At 53.4% G+C, this 18221-nt stretch overlaps 1 protein-coding gene across 2 annotated transcripts; it reads right to left on the reverse strand.

Moving 5' to 3' along the window:
* Positions 1-299: 299 nt before the first annotated feature.
* Positions 300-18119, reverse strand: Carmil3 (capping protein regulator and myosin 1 linker 3). 2 transcript variants are annotated; one of them, XM_042686415.1, is made up of 40 exons: positions 17910-18119; positions 16317-16411; positions 15988-16038; positions 15836-15895; positions 15638-15753; positions 15342-15439; positions 15038-15108; positions 14866-14939; positions 14560-14635; positions 14393-14481; positions 13797-13891; positions 13476-13562; positions 13177-13286; positions 12957-13034; positions 12381-12457; positions 12198-12302; positions 12041-12110; positions 11492-11573; positions 11297-11393; positions 11102-11156; positions 10851-11023; positions 10547-10615; positions 10249-10342; positions 10058-10156; positions 9571-9699; positions 9291-9404; positions 8680-8855; positions 7641-7728; positions 7315-7452; positions 6967-7030; positions 6607-6815; positions 5594-5694; positions 4664-4979; positions 4237-4365; positions 3069-3135; positions 2884-2973; positions 1257-1375; positions 999-1176; positions 717-827; positions 300-586 (listed from the first exon to the last, which is right to left on the reverse strand). In XM_042686415.1, exons 1-40 carry the CDS (start codon positions 17947-17949, stop codon positions 558-560), a joined length of 4119 nt encoding a protein of 1372 aa, XP_042542349.1. In that variant the 5' UTR covers positions 17950-18119; the 3' UTR covers positions 300-557. The 2 variants fall into 2 exon arrangements, with proteins under 2 accessions (XP_042542349.1, XP_042542350.1); XM_042686416.1 differs by having other exon boundaries at positions 300-583; positions 17910-17993.
* Between the last annotated feature and the right edge of the window lie 102 nt (positions 18120-18221).

An 18221-nucleotide genomic window follows, 5' to 3' on the forward strand; every position in this document is an offset into this window, starting at 1 on the left:
TCTGCCCCTTGTATAGCCTTAACCCTGCATATAACCTTCAAGGGGACCTCTTGGTCCCCTTCTGTCAGCAGTTCTTTGGTCTTCCTTCTTCCCATCTTGGAGCCCCCTCCCTATCTCTGGGGTGTGTTCCTAGGTGTATCCCCACTGTGGTCAAGCCCTAGATGCCTAGGATGGGAACAGATGTAGGTGAGCTGGTGGCAGTGTTTGTGGAAGACAGCAGAGACTTGAGGCAGACAGTGATTTTGTTCTTTTATTCTATACAAATGGGGAGAGAGCCCCTGGGCATAGAGGGCCAAAGATCCACCCTCCTAGGGGAGGCATCAGGCCTCAGCCCTGACGCTGTCTGCAGAGCACAGCATAGAGACAGGCATTGAGAGTCTTCTCTTCCCAGGTTGCTCCTTCCCTTTCAGTCCTCCATCCTGCTCCTCTGTGCCTAGTCCTGCCATGCTGCCTTGTAGGGCAGGGGCTGGCTGGGGGTTAGGGGAGCAGGGGTGGATGGGGGTCTGACTCCTTGTGAGGCACATGTCGCAAAAGGCTGGGGAGGGTATTCTGTAGCATCAGTCTGTTCCTGGCTCACTGGTTCCTGCTGGAGACAAGTCCAGAGAACCCTGTTTCCTGGGCAGGGAGAGCCAGCCACCCACCCAGAGTTGGGGTTACAGGGGCACCATGATGTATAGGTCAGTGGGAAAGGGGACCCACCCTCTCACCACTGGCACCTGCGAGGTCAGGGGGCCGTCTTCTATCAGGCTCCAGTTTGTCACAGGACTGTGCCCGACGTGTCCTCTTGGGCTTCAGGGGGGCTGTCCGGCGGCTTGGATCAGGGGGTCCTGAAATAGCCACAGGAAATCTGGCATATGAGGGAACTCACCGGCTGGGTTGTTCATCCAGGCTGTGACTCTGGCTGTCACTTATTTCATGCTTTGGAAGGGGACCTGATATGAAGAACCAGCAAGGTACCAGAGGTTCCCCCAGCCTCCCACTCAGCCAGTATGGTAGACCTTGAATGTCTGGCTCCTCTTGGTCTTGTGAACCCAGTCTCAGCCGGGGCTTATTGACTCCTGGGGCAACACTTCCGGCCTCAGCCTCCTCCCTGCTTCCTGGCATCTGGGGGGGTTTCCGACCCCTGGGTACAGCTACTGGCTTGGGGGGTCGTGGAACTAAAGGGGGGTCCTGCAGCTGGCATAGGAAGGAAGATGCCTGGTCAGTTATTCTCTTTGCTCTTCAAAGCATACCCTCCCCCACCTTATTGCCTTCACCTTGGCATTTCTAGCTGGAACTGTCCTCTCTGGGAATAAGGCCCTTTCCTTTTCCTCCTCTCCATCTTGGGAGGCTGGGCTAGGGCTCTGGCAGCTGTGGTTGGGGGCACTCTCTTCAGCTAGGGGACAGGAGACAAGAGAAGCTACAGGAAAAGGCATTATGGCAGAACCCTTCCCTGATACTCCTCCCATGAGTCTCCGCAGGCCAGGACTCCCCCCCATTCCAGTCCATTTGCTCCAACAACTACCTTCCATGTCCCCTCTATTCCTGAGTTCATGGGATCACCCGAAGGTTGTCCCTTCTGTCCTATTGCCCCTCCTGCAGAGCAGGCCTTTTCCTATTGGGGAAGAGCCAGGATGTGGGGTCTTCTGGGTCCATGGGCATTGCTACTCATCCAGGGCTGCAGTGTCCCAGGGCTTTGCCAAGGCTGCAGCCTGGCATTGCCAGCACTATCTGCAAGTCTTATTAGACAATGGAAGTCTCAAGGAGAGGTGCCCTGGAATGCTTGTTCCCCAGCCCTGTGGCTGTAAGCAACATGGGCAGAAGGGCAGAACAGCTGGAAAGATGTCTCTATCCATATCTTTGGGTGTGCAGTGGAGCACCTGACTATTCAAGTTTCATAAGTGAAGGATGAAGCCAGTGTTTGGATGCTTTGTCTAGTCTATGGGAGGGATGGAAAATCAGCAAAGATTCCCCCTGCCCTGTCCCCCGCACTGTGCTAGGCTGGCCTTGGAGGATGGGGTAGGCACTATTATGAACTAATACGCTTCAATATGCCTCAAGTCAGCTGACTCTACAGTGGGAAGGAGAGAGAGATGCAAAAAGCTGGGTGGAGCAGGACAGGACAATGAGGAGTAGATGATCCAAGCCAGACCTGCCTGCTCATCTTGTAGCTCCTCCTAGTCCTGTCTTTTGGTCTAGGTGTGTGTGTGTGTGTGTGTGAGTGTGTGTGTGTGTGTGTGTGTGTGTATTTTGCAGAGAGATTTTTATCCATGTCAGAACCTGTTGGGAGTCATATTCCAGGCCTTTGGGAACTTAAATGGACTAGCTTTTCTATAGTAGCTTAATTAGAAGGTGCGCTAAGCCCATCAGGAGGGCAGTTCCATACCTGGAATAATTCTCCTCCTTTTTCCCCCTCTAGTCATGAAACGAGAAAGTGACCTGTTTAAGATTCTAGGTTGCTACGCAGGATTAATACTCAGGCCTCTGCTTCTCCTTTGGGGCACCTTTCTGTTTGCAAAAGGCTGGGAAGTTTGAAGTGGACTTGACATTTCTGGCACTTGCTGGCAGCTGGGATTGCCTAACCTCTTTTGAGCTGGGGTGCAGAATTAGGCTTTCCCCACAGAGTGAAGGCCTAAATCTCCACTGGGCTGATAGTGACCAAAGGTGACATCTGTCTTAGGCAATTCACCAGAACCAATCATAAAACATTGTTCCTGCTTGCTAACTCTAGTAAGGCCATTTTTGCCCTGCAGAACTTCTCTTTGGATAGGTAGCTTAGTAAATATCCTTAAACATTTTCATCATGTTAGCTTCTCACTACCCCATCTTGGCTGTAAATTCTCCAAGGGAACACGGGTATACCTGAACCTTCAACACTGCTGCCCAAGAAGAGGCTTTCCATACCTATGTGCCATGTGGCCTCTGCTCGGCGCATGGCGCTGAAGCTTGGCTTGGTGCTTTGGGGTGGTGGAGGGGGCTTCCAGGCTCCAGGCCCTGGAGTAGAGGAAGGAGATGTGAAAATGGAAGGGAAAAAGGGAAAGGTAAATTAGGAGAGATTCATGAGAGAGGGGCTAAGGGATCATTCTCACCTGCATCATCTGAAGAGCGCCGTTTCTGCCAAGCCTGGGTGCTGTCCTCCAGGTCTGGGCCTGTGCCCTGAAAGGATGGCTGTCAGATCATGAGAAAAGTCCCCTCCATGGGGTTCTGCATCTGACAAGGGCTTTTTATTTAGCATTTTGTGTCATTGGCATGTTATTAGTTCCTAAATACTAGGACCCTGTTTTCCAAAGAGTGGCATCTATACCACTCCAGGGGCATAAGAAATGGCTTACATAAGTGAACATACTGCTATCCGTATATCCATCCATCCATCCATATACATACATACATATGGTGCCAGTACTGGGGCCAGTACTGGGGCTTGAATTGAGGGTCTGAGCACTGTCCCTTAGTTTTTTTGCTCAAGTCTGGTGCTTTACCACTTGAACCACAGCTCCTCCACTCCTCCTCCTCCTGCTGCTGCTGTTCTGGGACTTGAACTCAGGGGTCTGGGAGCTGTCTCTGAGTTTTTATGCTAGCACTCTATCACTTGAAACACAGCTTCACTTCTGGCTTTTTAAAAAAAATTATTAATTAGGCATAAGAGTTTCTGCTCAGCCTGGCTTTGAACCTCGATCCTCAGATCTCAGCCTCCTCCTGAGTAGGATTTTGGCACTTGGACTTTTTATCTTTTTACTTTTTTAAATGTTTAACTGGAGATAAATGTCTCATGGACTTTTCTGCCTGGGCTGGATTCATATTGTGATCCTCAGATCTCAGCTTTATTACAGGTAGGTATTTGTTTATTTTACTTGTAGTAGAAAAAATATTGCTTATAAAAAGCCTGTGATTTTAAAGAAGTATAATGCTTAGGTTCATGCTAACTTTCAAAGGGTGAATTTAAATAAAAATTTATGTAAATAATAATTCAAGTAGCACATGGATGAGGTAAAAGCCAAATGACAATGGTTGTAATCAAGTCACCCAAGTTTTCTAAACATAGCACTGGAGGTATTTTATGGCATTTTATAGGCTCCATGACAGTGAGTAGCTGGTTCTGGTTCCATAGCAAGTGTGTGGTAGACCAGATGGTAGCTAACAACTTCAAATGCCAGACCACCTGCTTTCTCCACTGAGTACCAGGATAAAGAAAGCAGGAAGAAGTTGTTGGACAGGGACCAACAGGACTTTCAGTTTGCCCACCCAGACTCCCCTCACCTCTCTTTTTCCATCAAAGCTCCAACCCTTGGCTCTTCCTAAGCCAGGAAGAGCAACACCGTGTACTCTTGGTTGTTGTGCTGTCCCAGGGGCTGGGCCCCCTTCCCCTGGCTCAGTCCCCTCAGTGGCCTAGAACAAAGTGTCTAGTTTACAAGTGTTCTGAATTGAAAATGGACTCCACAGGCAGCAATGAGTTGTGGGGAGGGCCCTTGCCCCCACTGAGCCCATCTTGGGGATGCCCAATTTAGATCCTTTTGATGCTCTATTTGCATACAGCATTCCCAGCATGCTTTGGACCAACGGTTTTCCAGAAGAGGATAATTAAAATGACTAGTATTCCCAGAATGCTAGGTTCTAGGATTCTCCTGTCAAGGTTGGGATGGGCCATATGTGGGACAGGAGAAGGGGAGGATGCAGCCTTACTTACCATCTTCCTGCGGAAGGAAGGCCCCCTGCTGCCTCCGAATCCAGGGAGGAGGTTGCTCTCATCCTCTGGGCTCCAGCAGGGAGAAGAATTATTACCAAGGCTTGGGGGGTCAGGGCTGGGAGGGCTCTCCTGAGTCGGGGGTGGAGGTGGGGGTGGAGGGAGGAGAAGTCCAGCAGTAGGGGATCCTGGCCCTCTGTCGCCTTTGAAGCTCCGTGGTCGGCGAAAGTGAAACAGGCCTCGACGTCTCTTCTTCTGGAGTGGAGGCAGTGGTGGCTCTGAGAGGCCTGGCCGCATGGTCCTCAGCGTCCGAGGGTAGCTGGGCAGGGTTGGAGTGAATTAGTGATAAATGGCAAATGTATAATCCGGTGGGAGGAGAAGGTTTCTAGTGTGGATCTGTGCCTAACAAATATTCTGCCTTCCATTATCATCTCCTGTCTCACTGAAGCCCTTCCCGCTTGATTCTCAGAGCAGGTGGTCTTTCCACCTTCCTGTCACAAGCTTCTAACAGCTTCTTTCCCCAAGACTGACTCTATCTTTCCAGATAACCCCTCCACTCCCACCACTTTTTTTCAGTTCTTTCAAGTAACTGAGCTCTTCCACAATAGACCCTGGGGAGTTGGTGCATGACACCTACAAAAACCACTACCCTCAGGGCCTCTCCTGTCACCAATAGACAACCTATCCCAGAGCCTATTACCCCTGCCCTGTTTCCACCACCCCACTCCGGTGTTTCATGCTGTCTTCATCAGCCATCCCGAAGAGATTCAGAAGCCATAGGAGCTAAGGAACGGGCAAGGGATGTGGGGAAATGTTCCAGAGACACTGGTTTGAGGACACTTGGAGAGATTTCCATAGGAGGTAGGAGAACAGAGGAGTTCTCTACAAGGCCTGGGGACATTCTGAAAATGGGAGCCTGTTTAGGTATCATACCTAGAACTTTCATCCATGACTCTTCGGCTGAAGAAGTCCTCCAGTCCCTCATCCAGGCGGGTGGCCATCCCGTTCTCCTGACGAGTCCCAGATACTGGTACCTGCTGGGAGGATCCTATGATTTCTTATCTGAGGGCTTTCTCTTTTGGACTTAATCCCACGGAAATTCAGACTTCAACAGGGCATGTACTAAGCTTGCTGGCTCTTGGAGTTTACCCTTCATCCAAATCAGAAAGTCACTGCCAGCTGGGTGCTGGTGGCTTACACTTAAAACCTTAGATACTCAGGAAGCTGTAGTCTGAGAATCTCAGATCCAAGTCCACCCGGGCAGATAAATCTGAGAGTCTTATCTCCAATTAACCACCAAAGAGCCAGAAGTGGAGGTATGGCTCAAGTGATAGAGTGCTAGCCATGAGTGGAAAAAGCTGGGTGAGGGTATGAGGCTCTGAGTTCAAGTCCAAGTATAAGTCTCAGATTTCTTTCTTTCCTTCCTTCCTTCCTTCCTTTCTTCCTTCCTTCCTTCCTTCCTTCCTTCCTTCCTTCCTTCCTTCCTTCCTTCCTTCCTTCCTTCCTTCCTTCTTTTCCTCCCTCCCTCCCTCCTCTCTTCTTCTCCCTCCCTTCCTTCCCTCCTTTTCTTCCTCCCTCCCTCCTTTTCTCCCTCCTTCCCTGCCTCCCTCCCTCCTTCCCTCCCTTTCTTCCTTCCTTCCTTCCTTCGAGATGGGGGTGGGGTCTCACTAGTCTTGAACTCATGGGCTTATGCAATCCTCCTGTTTCAGCCTCTAGAGTAGCTGAGATTACAAGTATACCAAGTTTGACTAGACAGAAATTTCTTATTTATAACAAGATCTAGCTCTTATCCAAACTGGATAATCCCTCAACGGTTTGATGGCTTGCCTGGCATCTTATCAATTTGCTGGAGCTAGTGTGTTTGGCATTTGGGTCCTAAAACTAGAACCCCTAGTTCTGTCATTGCTGAGGAAAGTTGGCTCTCATGCAAGGCTTTTGGGACTCACACTGGGCCGACCAGGTCCTGGGGGGGTGGTCCTGGGGGGCCGGGGCCTCCCTTGTGTTTGATGCCGTAGTTTATAACCATGAGTGGGCAGCTCGGATAGGCCTTCCCAGGATCCACCAGATGTGGGTTGGTTGCCTCCGAGTCCTGAGAACCAGCCAGGAGGGATTCCCAGGCTTCCCAGTTGGCTTTCCATGTCCTGAGGGCTCCCACCTGTGGGCATAGTAGCATTAGAGGGACTAGCAGGAGGGATTTAAAAAAGAAAAGGAGGATGGAGAGGCAGACAAAAAAGAAAGGGTAACAAAAAAAGTGCAGGGAAGGGTTGTGTGCCTGGAGGATATTAGAACTGAGGCTGGGGACTCACTGATGAAAGCAGACACTGGCCGGATCTTCCTGCAACGCTTTTGTTTTTTGATGGCCATGGTGTCCTGCAGAAATGGAGATAAAAGTGTAAGGCCAGGGCTCAAATTGAAAACCTCACCTGGAGCCTCTCACCCCTTGTAGCCTTTTCCTTAAAATTCATCCTGTCTCTCCCTTTCTTCAACTGACTAAGGAATTGGGATGAGGAAAATGGCTGGGCTGGATTGGGGCTGAGGGAAGTCAAGCAAAGTGGGGTAAAGAGAGGAGTCCAGAGAAGTGGAAGGAACAGTGTTGTGTGAGTTCAGGGACAGGACTCAGATTAAAGAGGGGAGTAGAAGTATAGGGGGCTCACGATGTTGGTCCCGAGTTCATCATCTGTGGTCTCCTCATGGTCATGGTTCCGGCCTCGGCCTCGTGATGACAGATCCTGCCCTTGACCAGGTCCTCCTGGTGGATCTGACAGGGTCCTTAGCTGGGTTAGGTGACGAGCCTGGGGAAGGACAGATGTGAATAGGATTCTGAAGAATCTGTTCATATTTGGGGGAAGGGGGAGACAGAAAGAGAGAGAGAGACAGAGAGGCAAAGGGAGGAGAGGGAGAGGAAGAGAATGGTGCAGGGGAGATGGACTGATCTGGTGTGGAGGACATGCCTGAGTCTTCCTGGGCTCAGACATCTTACCAGGCTCTTGTGGGAGTGGTATAACTCCTGCAGGATCTCATCTACTATGGAGTTGGTCAAGTAGGTGACAACTGACAGCTTCACCTCACTGTGGGCAAAAGTGGGGCTGCTTAGCCAACCCTGCTAGGGGTGTAAGCCTCAGCCCTTCTGTTCTCAGATGCCCATGAATGGGACAGCTGGTCTGGGTGCCCTCAGACAGCGTGACTGCTGTGGGAGGCACCTAGGGCCACTGCACTCATGGCTCCATAAACATATGTCTAGTCTGGTCCCCTGAGCTTTCCAGCCCAGGTGTCATGGGTAAAGAGGAACTGAAGAAGGAGAAGGACAGAAGAGACTAGGTCAGGAGTCCCATTGGAACAGACTAGGTATATTGGGGTACTGATTAGAAGCCTTGCTGGTTATAAGAATAGGAACCAGGCTCAAGGCTGGCTCATCATGATATATGCGCTACATTTCCTTTGCTTTGCCACATGGTAGCACTCAGCCCCAGAATGAATAAACTCGGGGGGCAAGGAAAAAAGCATATCTGTGCATCTGGCTAGCCTTACTTTTCTTTGACCATACATATAACCTGGTGTCTATGTGGGGCATGTATGTGGATACCTATTTGTGCACTACCTTGGTTTTTGAAACAAAGCTTAAAACTTAGATTTTTAGGGCAAAGACCAATCAGACCCTAAATAGCAAGGCTGCATTGGATCAAGATTTATCCCTTGCAATGGAGGTTATCCATTTATTTTTTTTATTTTTTGTCCGGTCTGGGCCTGGGCGCTATCCCTCAGCTCTTCAGCTCAAGGCTAGTGCTCTACCACTTGAGCCACAGCGTCACTTCTGGCTTTTTTCTTTCTTTCTTTCTTTCTTTTTTTTTGCTTATGTGATGCTGAGGAATCGAACCCAGGGCCTCATGCATACAAGGCAAGCACTCTACCACTGAGCCACCTCCCTGCCCCAGGTTATCCATTTATTATTCATTGCTGATAACTCCCAGTTCCTTAAGTGCTCTGGGACAAATCCAGCCCAGCCCCATCCTCCAACTCACTCCAGCTTGTTCTGGATGTCCTGTCCAGCCTGCTCCAGCAGCGCCCCTCGGATGAAGTTCCGGGGCACAGTGACACGCTCTGCCACATTGCTCAGCATCTTATTGTGCCCCTCAGCCACCCGCATGGCCACAGGGCATAATTCCTGTGTTAGGCTGACCATGGACTCCAGGATCACCTAGTTTGGGATGGGGGAGGAAAAGCCAGAGGCCCAGGAGGGACAGAGTTAGGACTGGAACCATAGCAGAAGGGATTTCAGCTTGTCTAGTCCAGTCCTCCCATGGAGAAACTGAGGGACCTGTCTAAGGTCAGAGCTGGGACACTCAGGGTTTCCTACTTCTTGGTCAGTGCTCCTTCTACCCTACCCCAGAGAGGGGGAAATCAGTCCAATCAGAATTCAGAGGTGGGAGGGAGGTTAAAGAGTGGGATTGAAGGTTGAAGTCAGAACTACAGTTTTTGCAGTGCTTTGGCATGGGGGAACATGGGTGGTCTCAGCCTTATGCATATTCTTCTTGTCCTCCAATAATCTCCCTGCTTTGACTTCAGCTCTTGGTTTAGGACTTTGATCAATACTGGGCTCCTATCATGGCCTCCTCCATCCCCCAGGACTTGCCTGCAGCTCTTTGTCCACAGCCTTGGACACCTCACTGGCTACTGACTCAAGCCTCTGCCGAACAGGCCCATCATTGGCCAGCACATGGCCAAGCTCATAGAGGCTGGGAAACAGCTGGAGAAGGAAAGGGTTAGCTTCAGAGGCCAGAATCAGGCTCTACTAGGTCATTGAGTTAGAAGGATGCATGCATGGGACAGTGTCTGTATACTCCTGAGTTAGCATATGGGCCTTCTTGAGTTCTGCAGGCTGTCAGGGAAGGGTGAGGCTGTGGGGTGCTCACCGCCCGGGAGTTTTTGGCATCCTTGATGAGGTCCCGTGCATAGAGCAGCTCATCCTGCACAGGCTCCAATGGGCACAGCCTCAGGGCCCGCACCTCCTCTTGTACTCGCCCGCATAGCCGCTGCAGCATCTGGAGCACAGTGGCAAGAGTGTCAGGGCTCCCAACATGGACCCCTTGGGCTATGATCCTGGTGCCAGAATTGATGGTGGTGATGGTGGTGAGGTCTCTGGATCACCTGGTCTCTCTCCAGGGGTGACCATTCACACTCTCCAAGCCCTGTGTACCCCTTGACTGGGGGACTACCTGCTGTTGGCCCACAATATATTTGGGGGCCCATGTTCTGAGTGTCTTTTTGTTTTGCCACATGCTCAGTCCAGTGACAGGCACTGCATGATGCCTTTTCATGCTTTACCTGTGCTTTACCACATTACCCCTGTGCCCTGCATGCCCCATGCACACCCCATGTGTCCCAGAGGGAAACGTTTACTTGCTCGGCGCTGCTGGTCACCAGGCCCTGCTGTAGCCTGAAGGCCTGCTCCTGGGGGCATGTCTGGGAGTGGTTGTTCCTCACCAGGCACCATTGGATCTGGAGATGATGGAGTGGGTAGGGGCAGGGTTGGGGATGTGGGCTATCCTCTGCCCTTGTCATTCCACCCTGCTTTGAACAGTACCCTCTACCTTCTGCCAGACATCCTCAGTGCGCTCAGGGGCGCTGCGGTAGGCTTGGGAGATGTCGCTCACCGGGAAGGACATGAAACGCAGTGTGTGGTTGCTGTGGGACATAGTAGCATAGCTGGGTGGGGAAACAGGTAAGGCAGAAACCTACTCCTTGCTCATCATTTCCCTTTTCTATGGCTCTTCCACACATTTCTGTGCAAATACGTCAAGGGTATTAAGGGAATTGGAGTAGTTCAGGCCTGACCTTGGTATCAGCAGGCTGGGGGCTTGGACTTGGGCAGGTCCTTGGTCCGCTCACCTCTCCAGAGCTCTTGCAATGTCTAGGAAGCCCAGGGCAGATGTATTGTTCCGGTCCCATAGGATAGTTCTGGAGAGGTGAACACACATTTGTCATAGTCTCAGTGAAGCAACCTTCTTGAAGACCCTTCTTCCCTGGGTAATGAGGGTAACTCAGACAGGTTTCCCAAACCGGGGGGGGGGGGGGGGGGGGGAGGGGGGCGGTCTTCCAAAAGGTGGAGTACAGGACTTCAAGGCAAGCAAGGAGAATGTATTTATGTGTATGGAGTTGGGTCTCTGGGTTAGAGGGTAAATGTGGGTCTCACCTGAGGGAGGAGTTTATCTGTAGGGCCTTAGACAGCATCTTGGCCCCTATGTCCTCCATGCCATTGCCACTCAGGTCTACCTTGGCCAGGCAAGTGTTGCTCCCCAGAGCATTGATGAGGATGCTGGTGCGAAGCTTCAGCCGGGAGTCTGCCACTGACAGTGACTGCAGGGACTAAGTGGGAAAGTGGGGATTAGGTCCAGTCTCCAAAGTGCCCTCCCTGTTAGTCCTTTCCTAGGCCCAGTCACTCACACAGTCCTCTTCCTGTATCATTTGCACCAGCTTGTGGAGGATCTCCTCTAGGGTCCTGTGGGGAGTTGGGGCTTAGAGTAGGAGGGGAGAGGTTTGTGGTAACGCTATTGGAGAGGTGGCCAGAGGCAATACAGTGAGCCAAGAGGACAGGTGAATGATAGGATTATGGTATGAAGGGGGCAGGGGCGGGCTCACTTGGCCTTGACATTGAAGTTCTTGCCCAGAAACAGGTGCTTGAGGGACTTGTTCTTGCCAAGTGCAGGCACCAGTGTCAGGAGGTCTGAGTCAAACCCTGGTTAGGAAATGGGAATATCCTGGCCTTGAGGCCTGAGACTTAATGCAGTCTCATCAGGGCTTCTTCCCCATGTTCAAAGAGACACCATGACTCACCATTGTCAGATAGATCTAGGCTGCCCACACAAGTGACAGTCCCTAGCTGCTCCTGCAAGGCTTGGGCTCCTGCTGAGCGAAGCTGTAGGGACAGGGAGGGGTGGGGAAAGGAGTAGGGTAAATGAAGTGATGGGGTTGGGCATTTTTTAACCCTCAGAGACAAATGTAGTCACCCTAGATCTCAAGGTCATACTAGGTCTTGGATGTAAAATCTGAGAGGCTGTTTCTCCACAGTGCATCTTTCCCTAGGGCAATCTCCCCACCTTCAGCTAGAAAGGTTGTTGGTCCTAAGATAGCTTGCTCCTGCCCTCTGCTGGCCAAGCCTGATATCTTACATCTAAAGTTAGGGGCAGTGGTCCTGGAGTCTAAAAATGAATGGCCATTAAGGAGAGGGTCACTGACTAGTCTGAGAGAGAAAGTAGAGGTATGGTCAGGTTAGAGGGGCACAGGGTGGTAGAACAGAGGTGAGGTGAAGCCAGGGTCGACTGAGGTTGGAGAAATAAACACTGGGGGAATGGGTGTGGGGCAGGCAGCAGTGCCCAGGCTCACTTCACAGCTGCTGAGGTCCAGGTGCAGATCGCTGAGATGACTGTTGAGGGAGAGGCCCTGAAGCAGCGCCCTGTGGGAGGGCCAGTAGGCATGCCTTTATTCCTCTCCCTAGCTCCTGTAGTTCCCCTGGAAGCCCCCAACCCTGCACCCACCCGACCTGAGGGCCTCCAGGGGCAGCCTTGTGGATGACAGGTTGACATGGCTCAAGGTGTAGGCGCTACTGAAGAACTGCTTGAAGGCCGGTGGGGCCTCCCGGCCTTTCCTGTGGAGATCCCTGAGGTCAGCAAGGGAGGTGGATGGCCACCACTTGCCCCATCCCTCCCTGATCCCCTTGCCCCACCTGTGAGAGCAGCTGTTGCGAGCCAGGTTGAGGTAGGTGAGGTGGGAGCAGCAGCCATGGAGTAGGGCACCCAGGAGCTGTGGGTAGAGACACGGTTGTCTAAGGGGTGCTAGGCACGGTGGGGTCCAGACATACTCCTCTTTACCCATCAAGCTCTTGCCCCTTCCTTCTCTGAGAGCCACGAACTGGATGCCCATTCAGCTCATAAAAGCCTCAGTGTTCTCTGTGGAAGGGGAGTCTATACCACCTTCCCACTGCCAGGTGTGGTTCAGAGGCAGCATGACCGTAAGGCAGGGATACTACTGGCTCCCCAGGCATCTTTGTTCTAGCTTAGGGGAAGCATCCTCTCTCACTTGTGGGTACTGTGCCAATACTGTGCCAGTTTGCACAGCTGGGAGATGCAACATAACTTTGTGTCTGGATAAAGTATAAACTCACATAGGTATGAGCTATTAGGCTGAATCTGCATCTGTTCCACAGGTTCTGTTTCCCTGTATACTTAGGGAAGGAGGGTGAGACAGCCCACCCTGGCCGTCTCAAATTTCAGTCTGGCTCCTGCCATCACCAATCCCTCACCAAGTCAACGGCACAGTCAGTCCCCGATAGGTCCAGATGCACCAAGGCATTGGGCTGGGCCAGGAAACTATAGAGGGCCTAGGGAAGAAAGGATAGACAGTCTGCTAAGAGAAGGGGTGACAGAGTCTCCATACCCCCAGGGCCATAGGGTAGAAGACTCCCAGGGCCTGAATTCTAAAGGTGCTTCTGTAGGAATGGAGGCTATAATCCGTGGACTCACATTGGCCTCGTCTGTGGCAAGCAGCCCAGGGTTCTTGCTCAGGTCCAGGTATCGAAGGGAGCTGGCAAACGCTGGGTTGGCTCCGAAGGTTTGGCCCAGTGCCTGGAGCCCTAAGCACAGCAGGCACTGGGCTGGGTTAGCCCCCATTCCCATCTCTTCCCTTCAGTACATGATTCTTCCCTGCTCCCTTTATTCCCTTGAATTCTGGGATGGTACATGAGTATGGGAGTAGATCTCTGGGGTGCAACATCATAGGCAATCGGGGGAGAGTTAGAGGTCAGGGGTGCTGATGTGAATACCTCTAGGGGAAATGGCAGTCTTGGCCAGGCACAGCTTGGTGAGGCCAGTAGGAAAGCAGAGGAGCTGCTGGCTCAGACTGAGAAAACCTGAGGAGTGGAGAGAGAATAGGCCAGTGAGAGGCTACAGTGGGGACAGGTGGTGCCCAATAAGGAGAGGGTTCAAGTGGGGTGCAGGCCTGGGGTCGAGGATGGAGTGCTGGGGTAGAGGCTGCTATCAGGCTGGAGAGTAGCCCAAGGTTCTTGCTCAGGTCCTGGACTGGGCTCTGGGCTAGGCCAGGGGTCTGCATTGCAATGGGGATAGGATTCAGGGCTGGGGCTCACCCTTGTCCTCGATGGGGTTGTGGGACAGAGTGAGGGCATGCAGCACACAGCTCCCGTTCTCCCCAAACACCCCGGCCAGCTTCTGGACAAAGTCCCTTCAGGGAAGGGGAGGAAGGATTTGTCCTGAGCTTAGCTCCAAGTCCCAGCCCCTGGCCTTCCCTTCTCTACCTGCCTGCCTGGCTGGGGCTGCAATGGCCAGAGGCTCCCACAGTAGGGGAGGAGCTCAGGGACTGCTAGGGACCTGGTCACCTCTCCGGAGTACCTGGGGGTGTTCCACACCTTAAGAAGTTGTACTGAGACAAAGCCCAGCTTTGAGTTTTCAAATCTGGAGCAGCCCACCCCAGGTAGTTGAGGGAAGAGGAGATGGGGCACGGAGTATAATGGAGAAAGGCCATGTAGCTGGGTCATCACGAGGCTGAGGTCTGAGTCCCAATTTCACTATTAGCTTTCTTTATGCCCTCCTTGGACCCCAGCATCCTCTCTGTAAAGACAGGTGCTAGATGACTAAGTCTGGGAACCCATAGCATGCTCTGAAGTTCTAGAACCCTCAGACTACATGAAGGGGCACCACTGCCCACAGAGGAGGCTGGCCTCACGTCTTAAGCCCAGCATTGTCCAGCACCAGCTCTTCGAGGCTTCCCGATTTGCTCAGAGTATGTAGCACCTGTTCTAGCACTTCTGAGCCCTGGGGACAGAGGGGTCCTGCAATCAGGAGCCAAGGAGGACACTACTCTGCCCTTCCCCAACCCCTCCTAGTTCTTACCAGCCGTAGGTCTTTGCAGTAAAGTTTGGTGAACCATTGGTTGTAGGCCAGGGCTGCCACCATTAGGGCCAAGTCTCTGTGGGGATATTGAAGGGGGCAGGAAGTGGTAAGCAGGTGGCTGGGACAGGAAATAAGAGACAGGGGTGGGCTGACTGGGCTGGGGAAAGCTACATGACAGTGAGGGAAGGTGGTGAGTTGGGGAGGTAAGAGTAGGGGCTGTGAGGGGGACCATGGGGAGATATTGGAAAGTGCCAGGGTTGGGCTTAGGCTGGGGATTTGAGGATTGAGTCTGCTGAGTGTGTTTACCGGCTCTCTAAGTGGCTGAAATCCATAAGATTGAACTCGCGGTTATCCTCAGCATGGTAGATGGTGTCCACATCCTTGGAGAGGTGGAATGGGCTCATACCTTCTCCCCTTCCTTTTCTGCCCCCTTCCTCTGGGTCCATTTCCTCCCTGCCAGCCCCTCTGCCCAACATACCCATTGCACCTCCTCCCGACAGTGCAGCCCATTGTAGTCACACAGGGCAGCGTAGGTCTCAGAGAAGCCACCTGTGGAGCAAGTGGGTCGGCTTCATGAGGGGTAGAGGGATGGAGACTAGGCTTGGGATTCAAGGTATGGTAAAGGTCATGGTATGTGCTAGTCTCCCGGGTCCTTGTTATTCCATGTACCTCCTGAGATCCAAGAACAGTGGAATCCTCAGTGCAGGCAATCTCCCCCCACCTGCCCCAAACATGGACGGGGTAGTCAATGGCCCACCTTCCTTATGTCTACCCCTGCTCACCACACACACTGTGAGTGGTAGATGTGGAAGTCTCAGAGTTGGGGGATGTGTCTCGGGGCCCCTCTGGGGTGTCTGCATTTCCACGCCGGATCAAACACCTGTAAGATGAACAAGTCATCCCAGAGATGTGTGGAAAGAGGCTTTCAATCCTTTCCCTATTATTCCTGGGGACCTAGAAGGTCTCCAGGAAAGAGCAGGAGGAGACACACTTCTTGTGTCCCAGAAGCTCAGGTCCAGGGGAAGGGGAAGTCTTCCTGTTGTTTAATCCTTTGGGAGACCCCTAGTTGGCCACTCACCCAGGGCCAGGGCAGACCTTGGAGAGGGCAGAGCTCACATGTCGTGTCACCTGGTCCACACTCTCAGCTGATGGCAGTCTCATGCTCACCATGCCACGCTCGGTCTCCACCAGGATCTGGGGGAGAGGGAGTTGGACAGTCTTGGATTTAACTCCCTCCTTCAGTTGGCTGAACAGTGGCCTGAGCCCTGGTGCTCACCTGGTTCTGACTGAGCGTGTTGAAGGTACGGATCTCCAGGACATTGAAGGAGCTCTCTACCTGGAGGGATGGAGAAATAGCTGGTAAGGGATTAGTCACTAGGCATGAGAGGGAGCATGCCAAGTGTTTTCCTTTTCCTCAGCCCAACTCACCTTAGCAGGAACTTTAAGGGGGAAGAGGTGGAGGCGCCAGGAGGTCAGAGCCTGAAGAGAGTATTAGTAGTTCATGGCAGCTGCCTAGACCCTGGTGCCTTTGCCCTCTTTTAGCCCCTCTAAGTACAGAGAGGGTACTCAGCTTTGATTTGAGTATCTCCTCTCTCCTGCCCTACCCTCAGATCCTGGACATCAACCCAGTTCAATCCTCTTTTCTCTGTCCTGAGCTTTGATTTCTCAGCCATCCCCCACCTATTTCTTCTGCCCATCTCCCTAGAGCCCAGGTGCTCTCACCACCTACTTCCTCTCCCCAACATCAACACCCTCACCAGCACTCGGTCCTCAAACTTCTTGGGTTTCGTCTCCAGCTTCACACGATGTTGTTGGAGAACAGCCCCTTGGCTCAGGCACCTCCGGATGCTGTCTGCAGGTAGGTGGGTCCCTGCTCAGGGTTGCCCTTTCTCTGGGCACCCCCTTCCCCAGGAGTCTCCAGGTAGAGGAAGGGGCAGGTGAGAGGAGAGAGTAGTAGGGATGAAGAGGTACAGGATAGAGATTTTTCCTTCTTTGGTGACTTTCTGATTAGAGAGGGTGCAGGATACAGAGAAAACTCTGGTTCCTGATGTTCCTGAGTCAAGGGACAGTTGTTGAGTGACATTGTCTGTGGGAGGGTGTGTCTTACACTTCTGAGGGTGTAAAGGATTTTTCCAACCCATGCACTACAACAGCCATCAACACATACACAGTGAGTCAGTGTGTAGGGTGTAGGAGTGTCCCTTGACTGTATGTTAGGTGGCCCGGGTATGAAAGTCTGCCTTTACTACGAGTATGTGGCTGCCTTCTGAGGATGTGAAGGAGCCTGAGCATGTCATTGGTGTTGACAGAGAAGTGTGAATGAATATGTTGGCTTGTAGCTGTGAAAGGAGCATAGTGCCAGACAGCTCCTCTGTGTGTGTGTGTGTGTGTGTGTGCATGCGCGGGTAGTGGGTAGGAAGGGGTGTTTGGGAAGGGGGGAGGAAGATTTAGTGTTTAGACGAGCTCTATGTCCATCTGCTGGCAATACCTTCCAGATACCCTACAGTTATGTGTGTGGTGGGGGTGCAGTTTCTGTAAAGCTGAGTCTACACACATCTCATGATTGTGCTCCTGTGCATGTGTAGGTGTGGGAAATCGCCAGAGTGCAGCATGGCTGAGTATCCTTGAGCGTCCTGCTCTCTGCGTGGGCTCGCCAGTGCTCCTGCCTCTGAGGGGTCAGGGTTGTGGCTAGGGGGAGGGGGACAGGCGTGGACTGGGCTGAATCTGAGAACCAGGCTAGCGGGAGAGGCCTTGAGGTGTGGGTGGTGGGTAGTGAGAAGGGGGTAGGCTGGAGGGGGAGAGCCGCAGAGATCCTGCTCTCAGTCTGGGGCCTCTCCTCTGACTCCCTTCATTGCCCCACTGGCCTGGGCGCTGCCTGCCTCCTAGGGGGCTCTCCGGGGCCAGTTCCGGGGCGGGGCCGAGAGGAGGGAAGGTGCTCGGGAGAGCGGCGGTCAGGACCAGGGGCAGCTCCCATTGCCTCGCGGGGCGGGCCTGGCCCCGCCCGGCCGGGGGTGGGGGAAGCGGGACTCCGGAGGGGGAGCCTGGACGGCGCGCGGAGGGGCAGGTCCGGGACGCTCCAAGTCAGCCCCGGGGAGCGCGGGGAAGTGCACCTGTCCCCGAAGAGCGGGACGGGCGGCCCCGGGACAGGCAGGGTGAGGCGCGGAAGCCTGAGGAGGAGGCTCCGGGGACAGCGCTGCCCGAGCCCCGGGCTGCAGGAGTAGGAACCGCCTTGGAGCAAGGACGCTGAAGGGGCGGGAGGCACCAGGTTGGGGCGTAGCGCGGGCAGGAAAAGCATTGGGTCTGAAGATGCTCCCGGACGGGGCGTCCCAGACACCAAGGCACCCTCGTACCTTGCAGCTCGCGGGTGAGCTCCACGCCGGCTTTGGCCATGGCGGCCGATGCTGCTGCTGCTGCTGCTGCTGCCGAGGAGGCGCTGCCGCCGCCGCCGCCGCCCGAGAGCCGCGGCACATGCTAGTCCCGGCTCCGGCCGGGCCCCGGCGCCGAGCGCTGCAGCAGCAGCCGAGCCCGCTCCCGTCAGGGGCGGCTGCGCGAGCGCTCCTTCCCCCGCCCCGGAGCGCCGGGTCCCCCGCCCCGCCCGGAGAGGCGCCGGCCTGGGCATGCGCGCGGCGCCGCCGAGCCGCGTGAGACCCCGCGCGCGCTCG

The sequence above is a fragment of the Dipodomys spectabilis genome, unplaced genomic scaffold (assembly GCF_019054845.1).
Source record: "Dipodomys spectabilis isolate Male_0828 unplaced genomic scaffold, ASM1905484v1 ptg000097l, whole genome shotgun sequence".
In the NCBI taxonomy this organism is placed as follows: Eukaryota; Metazoa; Chordata; class Mammalia; order Rodentia; family Heteromyidae; genus Dipodomys; species Dipodomys spectabilis.

Bases quoted from the DNA above. Each gene is read 5' to 3' on its own strand.
- Carmil3 (XM_042686415.1), bottom strand. From the start codon at position 17,949: ATGGCCAAAGCCGGCGTGGAGCTCACCCGCGAGCTGCAAG. The intron at 13,892-14,392 runs GTGAGGCCAGCC...CCTTCCCTGAAG, and splicing joins GACAATGCTGGGCTTAAGAC to GGACTTTGTCCAGAAGCTGG. The intron at 9,405-9,570 runs GTGAGCACCCCA...TTCCTTCTCCAG, and splicing joins ATGCCAAAAACTCCCGGGCG to CTGTTTCCCAGCCTCTATGA.